This window comes from Triticum dicoccoides, chromosome 4B, assembly GCF_002162155.2.
Source record: "Triticum dicoccoides isolate Atlit2015 ecotype Zavitan chromosome 4B, WEW_v2.0, whole genome shotgun sequence".
NCBI classification, from domain to species: Eukaryota; Viridiplantae; Streptophyta; class Magnoliopsida; order Poales; family Poaceae; genus Triticum; species Triticum dicoccoides.
Window position 1 is genome coordinate 654,243,298 of NC_041387.1, and position 11,762 is coordinate 654,255,059.

Consider the following 11,762-nt stretch of genomic DNA (forward strand, 5'->3'; position numbering starts at 1 on the left):
GGCGTTAGCTTAGCGAGGAACATACAACCCAACAAACACGACATGGAAGAGAGCGCTGGAGGGAAGTCCTGGTCACCGGTGCAGCACTAGGTGTGGGAAAGAAGAGAAGAGGCGCGACCATGCAAACCCCATGTGTGTACCATAATTGTTTTCGAACCGGATAATTTAATTTTTATTTCAAAGATTTTTCTTAAAATATTGTTAATCAGTTTTTAACATGCAAAAAATAGTATCGCTGAAAATGAAAAAGTGTTGATGTCTGTACATATGAATAAAAATCTCACCGTGTATTTAAAAATGTTTGTATATACAAAAAGGTTCATGTATTCTTAGAAATAGTTCATAGCTAGTTTTTTTTAAATATGCATACACATTTTGAATATATATTCATGTACTCTAAAAAAAGATGATAAAAATAAGTATCCAGGAAGAAAAAGAACATAAATAGACAACAAAAAGGTGGAAATAGAAACAAAAAAAAGAAAAAACATAAAAGGTAAAACAAACTAAGCAGAAGTATTGAAAGAAAAAGGAAAAGTCCGACTAAAGAATCTGCCCAATAGACTGACTGAATCTGCTCTCTACCAAGCAGACTGAACTTGCTGTAGCAGTTGAGCGTGAATCTAGGAGCGAAGAATGGGTCACACGGCCTGCAGCTCGCCCGCCCGCCCGCCCGATTCCACAAGAATCTCTCCCGGCCTAGTTTGTTACTTCAGTCCACTGCTTGGCGCATCGATCGCCCATCCCACTCGATCCCCTCGCAACTCGCATCACAGAACTCCTATTCTCTTGTTGGCTGATCAACCAAGTTCTCGTCGTCTCGATCGTCGAGAATCTATCGATGGGGTCGTCGTTTAAGTCGGAGTGGGGGCCGGCGATCTGCATGGTGCTCATCGAGCTGTTCACCACTGGGCAGCTGCTGCTCACCAAGGTGGTGGTCGACGCCGGCCTCATGGTCTTCGCCCTCCTCACCTACCGCTTCTTCCTCGGCGCCGCCCTCGTTGTCCCTCTCGCCCTCATCCTTGAGCCGTACGTCATCGCTGCTCTACTCACCGCCCATGCATCTCATCTTCAAGATTTTATTATTACTCCCTCCGATCCATATTATTTTTCGCTGGTTTAGTACACAGTTGTTAGAGGGAGCACTTATTAATTTATGTGTGCATGCATTTCTGATCGATTATATTCATGACGTGACATGATCGAATTCCTTCTTAGCACTTATATTGATATGTGGTTCGTGTGTGCCTATGGGTGGATGGCATGTTGTGTTTGCCTGTTGCTGCCGTGTCACTAGCATGTACTCCTAAAAAATATAAGATTGTTTAGATCACGAAAGACTATTTCTTTACTGAGGGAGTAGTCTCCACTCTCCAGGCAAGTTTAGCTTGACAGGCCATTTTTCTTCTTTCCTGGTGGCCGAAGACTGGGTCTGGCAGTGGGAACTGTAGGCATATCAAATCTGATATGGATGCCACGCACATATGTTCCCAGGATCTATTTCACGAGTCTTCCATGGCCACAACGCAACCTTGGGCGCCCGCCTTATAAGTAGTATGGAGGGTCATCACATCTTTAGGGAATCAAGGGGAAGTAGTGGTACTGGCTAGGGCTACACTCCCGTCGACAAACATAGCAAAACATTTCAAAAAAAAAAACTCTGTATTTTTTACATCCCAGGAGCTCCCTAGCTCTGTATTTTGTACAAAGCTGCTCGGATGTCATTTGGGAATCAACCTTTGCAAAGACCTATAACATTTGTTCATAATCATTGTCACAAAGTTAGACAATATGGTCTACAAGTAACACTGAAGGCCACAACAACGAAAATTACGCTCATAAATTAAAACTAATTGGATACATTAGCACCACCTCATAATCAGAAATTACAATATGCATGATCTTTGCGTTTATGTTGATCTGTTATGTTCTTCCCCGTTGGACAAATATATGGTTTGTGTTTGTCTATGGCGTGTTTGTCCGTTGCGTTCACCGTGTCGCCAGCATGTGTTCTGTTACTTCTATACTGTGTTTAGCTAGATAGGTTGTTTATCTTCCTTACTGATGGACAAAGAAGCTATACTGGGTTTGTAGGCGTCTGAACCATAAGCATATCAAATCTGATCCCACGCATATTTTCCCAGGATCTTTTTAAAAAATCTCTAAAAATATGTAGCAAAGTCCAGCTATTTCTCTAAAAAAAAACAGGATCTCACTAGCCTTTTTCTCGAAATGGAGGCAAAACCTTTGCCTCATCTCATTAATAAAGAAAATGGGTAACAAGTTGCCCGGTTAATTAACGAAGACCCGGGCGAAAACTGCTACAACCAAGGTTTTGGTTACCGGTCAAAATTTCAAGATTTCCCATGGTTACCGCATATTTCCGTGCCCCTCAATAAATCCTCATACCGAGCAAAAAATACCATTCTTTTGAAATTTTTGAATTTAAACGCTCCATTTGTAGTAAAGTGCGTATGATCTAATTAATGCCATGAGAGTTGATTCTGATGTGTTCATAGCAACCTAGTTCCTGTTTTGACAGGTCTCTGGTTCGAGTGTTCGTTCATTCATTTATTTGAATTCAAAATTCAACTGTAAAATTCATTTGAAATATTCTCGGTATTTCCCGGTAACCGTGGTAACCATGTTTATCCATCCCCCTGGGTAAAATTGGCTCATTCGGTAACCAAAACCTTGGCTACAACACGCCCACAAGGAAGGGCACCCCGGTCGACTTGGCACCGACGAGACCACACACACCACTGAGAAGAGGACACCGCCGAGGTTGCCTGCAATGTCATCATCGTCACCTCTCCCCGAGCAGGCGACTCTGACTTCGCCGCTGACGACCCATCAAGACCCCTCCGAACAAGCGACACACGAGAACCTCGCCGGCCAAAGGCAACACCGGGCGACCTGGCCACCCACACGAAGAAACACAAAGCCGAGGTTTTCACCAGGTATCATCGTCATCACTCCTCCACGAGCCTGCGATTCTGACTTTACCATCGAACTTCCACAAACGAAGTCCTCGTCCCAACAGATGCCGGTACCCATGTAGGCCCATGCTAAACAGTCGACCCTCGCGTAGCAACAGGCAGCTCCGACTCTGATGATGAGCTCCGGAGAGGAGATGCGCAAGATCCGCGCCGAAGAAGATCTTGACCATTGGACCGCCCCTTCCAGGTCATCGTACACCACTCAAATGAAGAGGCTCAAAAAGCATAGCAGCTCTGACTTCAGAACAAGCGAAGACCAAGACGAAGATACTCAGACACTCCGTAGCCAAGCCCACTAACAAGGTCTTGCTGCTACCAGACCATCGCTCACCAACGTCATCGTTGCCACACAAGCCGTCACATGGACCTCTCACATCGCCGGCCACCTGCCACGATGCCGTGCAAGTCCAGCCCCGGGATCTCACTAGCCTTTCATGACAACAAACGCATGTTTCTCATGTGGTTATTTACCAATATGGGTTTAGCTCACGATGTCTTTGGAAGTCCTCCGCCGAACGAGTAGTATTTCACCACGAAAGGCTTACAAGGAAATTCCACTAGTATCCTTCAGACTACTCCCTCCGATCCAAATTAATCGACACAGATTTAGTACTAAAGTTGTGTCAATTAATTTGGATTGGAGGGGGTACATGATAGAGGTTTAGCTCATTACTCGAATGAAACCAAGTCTACGACAAAAGACTAGGAATTACTTTATTAATTAATTGGAGGCATGTAGCTAACAGAGCAGGCCCTAAATCTGAAAGATTAGAAAGTTGAAAGTATAGCTAATTAGATGCAAACACAAGTTCTCTGTATAGCTAACAGAGCATGCACCGCCCACCCATATTCAAATATTTATTGTTTAGAGATTGAGGAATAACTATTATATATCCCTCAAACATAAAGAGAGAAATTAGAGGGTGTAGACATCTTGCAAACACAAGTTCTCTGTACATGCACGCCACTAGCTCACACATAAAGAATGACAAGCACTTGGTGAGTTGTTAGAGCCAGCACTCATCTCCCCTCCCTCCCCGTAGCTTTGCCACTCCCTCCTTGTCACTTTGCTCGAAGGCTATCTCCAATTCTCCACCACGTACGTCCAGCGACAGTAATGGGGGGCTCGACGAACGTGAAGGAATGGTGGCCTGCCATCTTCATGGTGTTGATCCAAATTTTCACGACAGGGTTGGTGTTGCTCACGAAGGTGGTGGTGGACAGCGGGTCACTTGCTTGGACCTTGCTCACGTACCGCTTCTTCCTTGGCGCCATCTTGACCGTCCCCTTGGCGATGTTCTTTGAGAAGTTAGCTCTAATTAACTACTGTAATTTTAGCATATTTTTCTCTCCTTCTCATGGTTGTCATATTATAGCGAACATTTGGCAAGTAATTATCAAAATTTGTCGTGATATAGCAATATTTTGCAAATGATTATCTGTTTACTTACCCTCATCACCTCATGTAGAGGGAGGTTCAAGGAGCTTACACTGAAGGCGTTCATATGGATTTTCACCAGTGCACTTGTGGGGTTAGTCATTTCTTTCACATCATCTCAGTTCGGCAATGGTTCTGATAAATATCTACGCACAAAGTAGTAGTGATTGTTGCTTTCACCTTCCAGATTCACAGTTCCTGGTTTCGCCTACATTGGCCTCGGAGACACATCGCCAGGATACGCGGTAAACTTCTATAACATCATACCGATTGCCGCCTTCATCCTCGCGGTCATTTTCAGGTAAACAAGATGGAAATGTAATTACAAACGCCTACTAGGAATATTGGGGCCATAGAGGAAGGAACTGCAGCAACCGACTGTTTTTTTTTTCTCAGGAAGGAGCCACTGGACATGAGGAGCCTGGTGGGGAACATCAAGGTCGTCGGAACCCTAGTCTGCGTTGGAGGAACGCTGGTGATCAGCCTGTACAAGGGCAAGGTGCTGCACCTTTGGCCCACAAATATCATCGGCTACCACCCGAAGCAAGCCGGAGCTGCTTTTGGTCACCACCATGTGCGTGGAACCATCTTGCTCATCACCAGCAGCCTCAGCCTCGCCGTTTGGTACACAGTACAGGTATATAACAAACATATAAGCAACAACTCACTATTGCAAAGTCTCAAATAAATAGTATTACCTATATATCATTAATTGTGTACAGGTATTTCATGCAAAATTCAACTACTCCTCCGAGGGAGTATTACCTTTCTTTTAATTCTTAAGCAAAGTGTGACCAATACAGCTTAATTATATATGAGTTTGTAATGAGCAGGCTCAGATGCTAAAAGTGTTCCCTTACAAGTACTGGTCCACTGTCGCTACATGCTTCGTGGCGAGCATCCAAACGGCTGTCGTGGGGGTTGCCATGAACAGAGAGAAGGCAACATGGGCGCTCAAATGGAACATGAGCTTGCTCACCATTGTGTACTCGGTAAAACTATTCGGCTATTCCTTTTGTTGTGCATCAGTTCACTTTGTGGCTCACAGTTGAAGGTCCTCATTTACATCTTGCTGCAGGCAATACTCAACACTGCTGCCAAGTTTGTGATGATTTCGTGGGTCGTCACGCAGCGCGGGCCAACCTATCCGGCCATGTTTTGCGCCGTGACGGTGTTCTTCACTACTATTCTCGACTCGTTGCTTCTCGGCCATGATCTGTCCGTTGGGAGGTATGCTTACCACTTCTCTCCATCCTATGTTAATAAGTGCAGACTTTGGCTAACGTTCTTAAGACCGTAGGTATATGCCAAGATATGCATTGCCAATTACTAACATTATTTTCTTAAAAATTGTTGCTGAGTTTTCCTTGCAATTAATAATCGATCTGTTTACATGCATGCAGTGTTCTAGGCATGTTCATGATTCTAGCTGGGCTCTATCTTTTTCTTTGGGGAAAGAGAAAAGAATTGGTACCTTCGAGTGAAGAAAATCCAAAGGAACAAATGTTGTTTCAGAGTGGAGACAAGAATGATAAATCAGTAGCTAATGTATGATTATTTCATTTGGCAATATTACAAAAGGGACTATTCAGAAGTTTGTGTATACGAAAAACAGAGAAAAAAGGTCAATATTGTTTGTGATGTCCTCAACCATTCATCCAATTTGATCATCACGTACGTAAAAAGGTCAATATCCCAAAATGTTGATTATGGTTTAGTTTTCTTCATTTTAGTTAGTGGATTTTAAACCAGAAAGTGAAAATAGCAAAATGATACAATTAGGTCTAAGTTTTGTAGTTTCTTTGTTTGGTATTATATGAAGTCATCAAGCATTGACCCTGCAATATTGTATCTCTCCACTGCCTCATGCCCTTTCCTCCTGTCTGAAAGGATCGAGACGGATCTGCGAGGGGGCCAGGGCGTGAATAGGTCTCTACAATATTTATGATGCTTGCAAGGTCAAGGGACCAAACTAAAACACAAATGAACGAGCTACGATTAGGGACAATCGAAGGCACGGGGAAACGAAGATTTATTCCGATGTTCACTTCCTTGGTGGGGAGATAGTTGCATCGTTGGAGAGGTGGGAATCCACAAAGGAAACCAACACCACATTGCATAAGAGCAACTCCAACACGCCGACCCAAACGGACGCGTGCTTTGTCCGCTGTTTGTCCATTTGGATCGGCCGCCCGCTCGGCGTCCGCCCTCTTTTTGATTTGGGCCGGCCGTGTGCCCAACGCGTGCGGCCCATTTCATGTCTACGCATAAATTTTAAAAGGCCCGCGGCCATAAATCATGTCAGCGGCCATGCCATCGGCCAAAGTTCATGTTGTCGCCATGCCAGCGGCCAACATACAATGCCAGACTCCAAAAAAGCCACCACACAGTTCTGTTGGCACACTTGCCAGCGGTCGGCAACATGCCAACACACAAAAAGGGGCAGGAATTCCACCACGTCATCTCGGCCGTGGTCTTGCCAGCACACTTGCCAGCATACAAAAAAGGATGGCGCTCTCCGCCATAGATCACTCGTTGTCGAACTTGAGCATGTCGGCCTGCATCTTCTCGAACCATGGCCTCTTCATTGGCGACACGGTGTTCAGGTCCACCTTCATGATCTCCACCCCCATCATCATGCTAGCGAGCGCCACTTCTTTTGCCTTTCTATTGTCATTGGTGGCCTCGATCTCGAGCATCTTGGCTTACTTCTCCACTTCCATCGCAAGCATCTTGGCTTGCTTCTCCGCCTTGAGGTCAAGCCTCCCCTTTTGGATCTCCATGAAGGCGTTCATTTGATCTTCCTTGTCTTGCCGGCGTTTCTACTCCCTGTGCCCTTCTTGCTCATCATGTCCTCCACGCTTGCAAGCAAAGCAATCGACGCAGCATCGTGCTTGTCCTCCTTCTTAGAGTTGGTCTTCCCCCGCGGCCGTGGCTTTTCGCCCTCCTCAAGCTTCTCCATGGCTTCCTTCCCCCCACACGACATGAGGGCGGCATATTGCGCCTTGAACTTCTCCTCCCCCTTGGTGACCATCAACAATGGGAGAGGTGGAAGGACTTGTCGTCATGTTGGACCTTGAATGCCTCCAAAGCTTGGAATGTCTACAAATGAATAGCATGCAAGCATATGGGCAAATGGACATGCAAGCATAAATGAAAACGGAAACGGATACGAAGAGGGGCACATGTATACCTTATCTTGCATGCCGATGCCGCTCACGGGGCGTGCCTTTATGGTCTCAAGGGTGGCACAAAACTTGTTGCACTCTTGTTGTATCACCCTCCATCGCTTAGAGAGGGACATCCACCCACGCTTGCTTTGCATTTGGCACAATGCAAACTTCTTGCGTTCATGGTACTCGTGATGCAAACGAATCCAAAAGGTTGATGCCTTTTGTTCAGCATCGACCTTGGGGTCTTGCCCAATGCCCCTCCAACACTCACAAAGGAGCTTGTCCTCAGACGGGGTATATGCCTTCGTCCGCTTGCTTTTGCACTTCGGCTTCGCGCCGGCTTGGTTGAGGAGCTCGTGCTCGAACAAAGGCTCCCCGTCGATGTCCGTATCATCCTCTTCCTCGAGGTCATAGTCCTCTGGGAACTTCTGGTCGAGCGGGAAGCTACCCAGACCGACCTGATCTTGCATGAGTGTGTCCTCCATGCCACCTTGATCATAGCTCGACGGCGTGAATGGCGCTCGGCCGTCTTGGCTTTGGGTCTCCACGGGATCGTAGGCAGCTGCAGAAGCACCGCCAGCGGAGGTAGCGGCCGCAACACCACCTTTGAAGATGATGTTCTCCATGATGAAACGGCTGGCATTCTGTCGAATAGGTTGTGTGCACCGGGGAGCATGTCGGTTGGCATCTCCTGCGGGCGTTTCCTCGCTCCTCTAGAGGATGATGAACTGGCCAGCAGCGTGGCGTCGAGGTTGATGGCCACGGGGGTAGGCGCGGGCGTGGACAGTGCCACCATGCTCACGTCCGGCGAGCATTTCCCGAAGAAGCGGGAAGCTTGCGGATAGACGTGGAAGCCGGGAATCGGCTGCGTGGCGATTCTGGTAGCACCATGCGAGGAAACACCGATGAGCCCGTGCTGGCCGCGGGCATGTTGGCGCTGATGAGCCCGTGCTGGCCAGGGTTCAACCCTAGGTACATCAGGGCCTCCCTCATTGCAGCGGCGACTCAGGCGTTGGTCTCCTCCTGCTGTGCGGCGACGGAGAAGGCGGCGACGACCTTCGCTTCATCCCTTGCGTCCGCCACGTGCCTCCGATCATTTTGCTTCGCCGACTGCATGGCCCGCTCCGCGTCAGCTTCTTCTTCTTCTTGGTCGGCGCCGCTGTCTTGCGGGGCGCGTGGGGAATGCCTTTGACGAAGGCGACGGAGGCGAGGCTAGCGGCGGCATCGAGGGTCGGCGCGTCGTCGACCATGGCTGGGAGCGCGAGCGGGGAGGGGGTTGGGAAAGTGGAGGGAAATGATGGTCGTTGTACCGCCGGCTGGCAGGCCAAGGGGGAGTAGGCGCGCATTGCACGCGTCCGTTTCATGTCCGCGCCGACGCAAATGAGGCTCAAATTTGGGCCAGGAATGGATCGGCAGGCGAACGAAAAGCGGGCGCGCATCTGTTTGGGTTGGCGTGTTCGGCCGTTTTTTCCGTCTGCAACGACCCAAACGGAGGTCCGCGCGCGTTAGAGTTTCTCTAAGGGACTACACCTGAGTGTACACTTAGCAAACATATTAGTCCCTATAATTGTGTGTCATCAATACTAAAACAACATTAGGGGCCAAGATGTACTTTCACCCTTTTAATGGGACACTTTAGAGTCACAACTAAGAAAAGAATAATGTCAGTAGCAAGAATGATTCGACATGATTTTTGTTACAGTTACTATTTTCCTTCTATTGTCATACAAATTCAACACCTTTCCTGCAAAAGTTTTGACTCTGCTTACTGGATATCTCATCGAATTTTCACTTCCCTTGTGACACACCCATGCCACAAGATCTCCCCAGTAATGACCTTGAGCAATTTTTGCCAACCATAGCTCGAATTTATGATAATCGAGGAGTATCCATGACACCGTTCACATTTGATGATAGCACATGGAATTAAGTAGGCAAGTAGCAATAGGTGCAATGACATTTGACAATGAAGGAGATGCAGTTCATTTAGCACATTGAGGAAGTTCTTCGGCTGCGCCAAGTTAAGAGTACATTTTTGTACATAACTTGACGAGCTGCCTTATGAGATTCCAAGCTTGTATTTTTTGCACATATGATGTTTCTTCATGGATCTCCATGGTAGTGTCGTGAAATCCTTTTGGTGTTGCCTATTCTCCTTGAGATATCACCACAAAGGTGATTATAAACCACTAGTGTTAGACCTTGAGACGGCATACAAACCTTCACAAACTTTCCGGGGGGAAATCACAAGTTGATCTCTCATAGGTCCATCTTGGTCATTTCACCCCCAACCCATTCATAGGTTCCAAATCATTGCAAATCCAAAGGAGAAGACCTCGGAGGGTCCGTAGGAAACTATTTGTTTGGAAAACGTAGCATGCAATTTCAAAAATTCCCTACGCTCACGCAAGATCTATCTAGGAGATGCATAGAAACGAGGAGGGAGAGTGTGTATACGTACACTCATAGACCGTAAGCGGTAGCGTTTATCACCCGGTTGATGTAGTCGTACTCCTCGCGATCCAACCAATCTTGTGCCGAACGGACGACACCTCCGAGTTTAGCACACGTGCGTTTCGATGACGTCTCCTCCTTGATCTAGCAAGAGGGAGAGGAGAAGTAGATGGGATCACAACCAATACGATAGCATGGTAGTAATGGTGGTGGTAGAGCACCGACAGCGCTTCGCTAAGCGTCGCCTGGACAAGGCGGTGGAACTATGAAGTAACGGGAGAGAGAGGGGCACCAAGGGCTTGGTGTATCCTCTTGGTGCGCCCCCTCCCCTCTATATATAGGTGGAGGGGCGTGGCAAACTTCCCCTCCAATACCTAGGGCGCAGCTAAGGGGGAGAGGACTTGGACTCCAAGTCCAATCCTATTCCTACTAGGACTCCTTCCTCATTTTGCCTTCCCTAGCCACATGGGCTTTTGAGGACTTGGTGCGCCTAGCCCAATAAGGCCAGGGCACCTACCCGCAGCCCATGCTAGCCCTTGGATCATGGTGAAACCACTTGTGGACGTCCGGAATCCTCCGGAACCTTCTAGAAGCTTCCCGGTACAATACCCAAAAAACTGCACCTTTTTTCGGAACCCAAAATATGACTTCCTATATATAAATCTTTACCTCTCGACCATTCCGAGACTCCTCGTGATTCCCGGGATCTCATCCGGGACTCCAAACAACATTCAGTTACCACTCATCAAATATCCGAATACTACTCTAGCGTCAACGGACGTTAAGCGTGCGACCCTGTGGGTTCGAGAACTATGTAGACATGACCGAGACACCTCTCCGGTCAATAACCAATAGCGGAACCTGGATGCCCATATTGGCTCCTACATATTCTACGAAGATCTTTATCGGTCGAACCATAATGACAACATATGTTATTCTCTTTTTCATCGGTATGTTACTTGCCCGAGATTCGATCGTCCGTATCTTCATACCCAGTTCAATCTTGTTACCGGCAACTCTCTTTACTCGTTCTGTAATGCATCATCCCGTAACTAACTCATTAGTCACATTTCTTGCAAGGCTTCTTATGATGTGCATTACCAAGAGGGCCCAGAGATACCTCTCCGATACTTGGAGTGACAAATCCTAATCTCGATCTATGCCAACCCAACAAACACCTTCGGAGATACCTGTAGAGCATATTTATAATCACCCAGTTACGTTGTGACATTTGATAGAACACAAGGTATTCCTCCGGTATCCGGGAGTTGCATAATCTCATAGTCAGAGGAATATGTATTTGACATGAAGAAAGCAGTAGCAATAAAACTGAACGACCATTATGCTAAGCTAACGAATGGGTCTTGTCCATCACATCATTCTCCTAATGATGTGATCCCGTTCATCAAATGACAACACATGTCTATGGTTAGGAAACTTAACCATCTTTGATTAACGAGCTAGTCAAGTAGAGGCATACTAGGGACACGGTGTTTTGTCTATGTATCCACACATGTATCAAGTTTTCGGTTAATACAATTCAAGCATGAATAATAGGCATTTATCATGATAAAAGGAAATATAAAATAACAACTTTATTATTGCTTCTAGGGCATATTTCCTTCAGTCTCCCACTTGCACTAGAGTCAATAATCTAGTTCACATCGCCATGTGATTTAACACCAATAGTTCACATCT

At 46.8% G+C, this 11,762-nt stretch overlaps 1 protein-coding gene across 2 annotated transcripts; it reads left to right on the top strand.

Moving 5' to 3' along the window:
- The first annotated feature begins 776 nt into the window (after positions 1-776).
- Positions 777-6,087, top strand: LOC119294193 (WAT1-related protein At5g64700-like). Of its 2 annotated transcripts, none has more exons than XM_037572432.1 (7): positions 777-1,029; positions 4,469-4,531; positions 4,625-4,738; positions 4,834-5,074; positions 5,271-5,429; positions 5,516-5,667; positions 5,841-6,087. In XM_037572432.1, the coding sequence occupies exons 1-7, from the start codon at positions 842-844 to the stop codon at positions 5,989-5,991; spliced, it is 1,068 nt and encodes a 355-aa protein (XP_037428329.1). In that variant the 5' UTR covers positions 777-841; the 3' UTR covers positions 5,992-6,087. The 2 variants fall into 2 exon arrangements, with proteins under 2 accessions (XP_037428329.1, XP_037428328.1); XM_037572431.1 differs by lacking the exon at positions 777-1,029 and adding an exon at positions 4,025-4,307.
- Positions 6,088-11,762: the final 5,675 nt, after the last annotated feature.

Bases quoted from the DNA above. Each gene is read 5' to 3' on its own strand.
- LOC119294193 (XM_037572431.1), top strand. From the start codon at position 4,117: ATGGGGGGCTCGACGAACGTGAAGGAATGGTGGCCTGCCATCTTCATG. The intron at 4,308-4,468 runs GTTAGCTCTAAT...CACCTCATGTAG, and splicing joins TTGGCGATGTTCTTTGAGAA to AGGGAGGTTCAAGGAGCTTA. The intron at 5,668-5,840 runs GTATGCTTACCA...ACATGCATGCAG, and splicing joins CATGATCTGTCCGTTGGGAG to TGTTCTAGGCATGTTCATGA.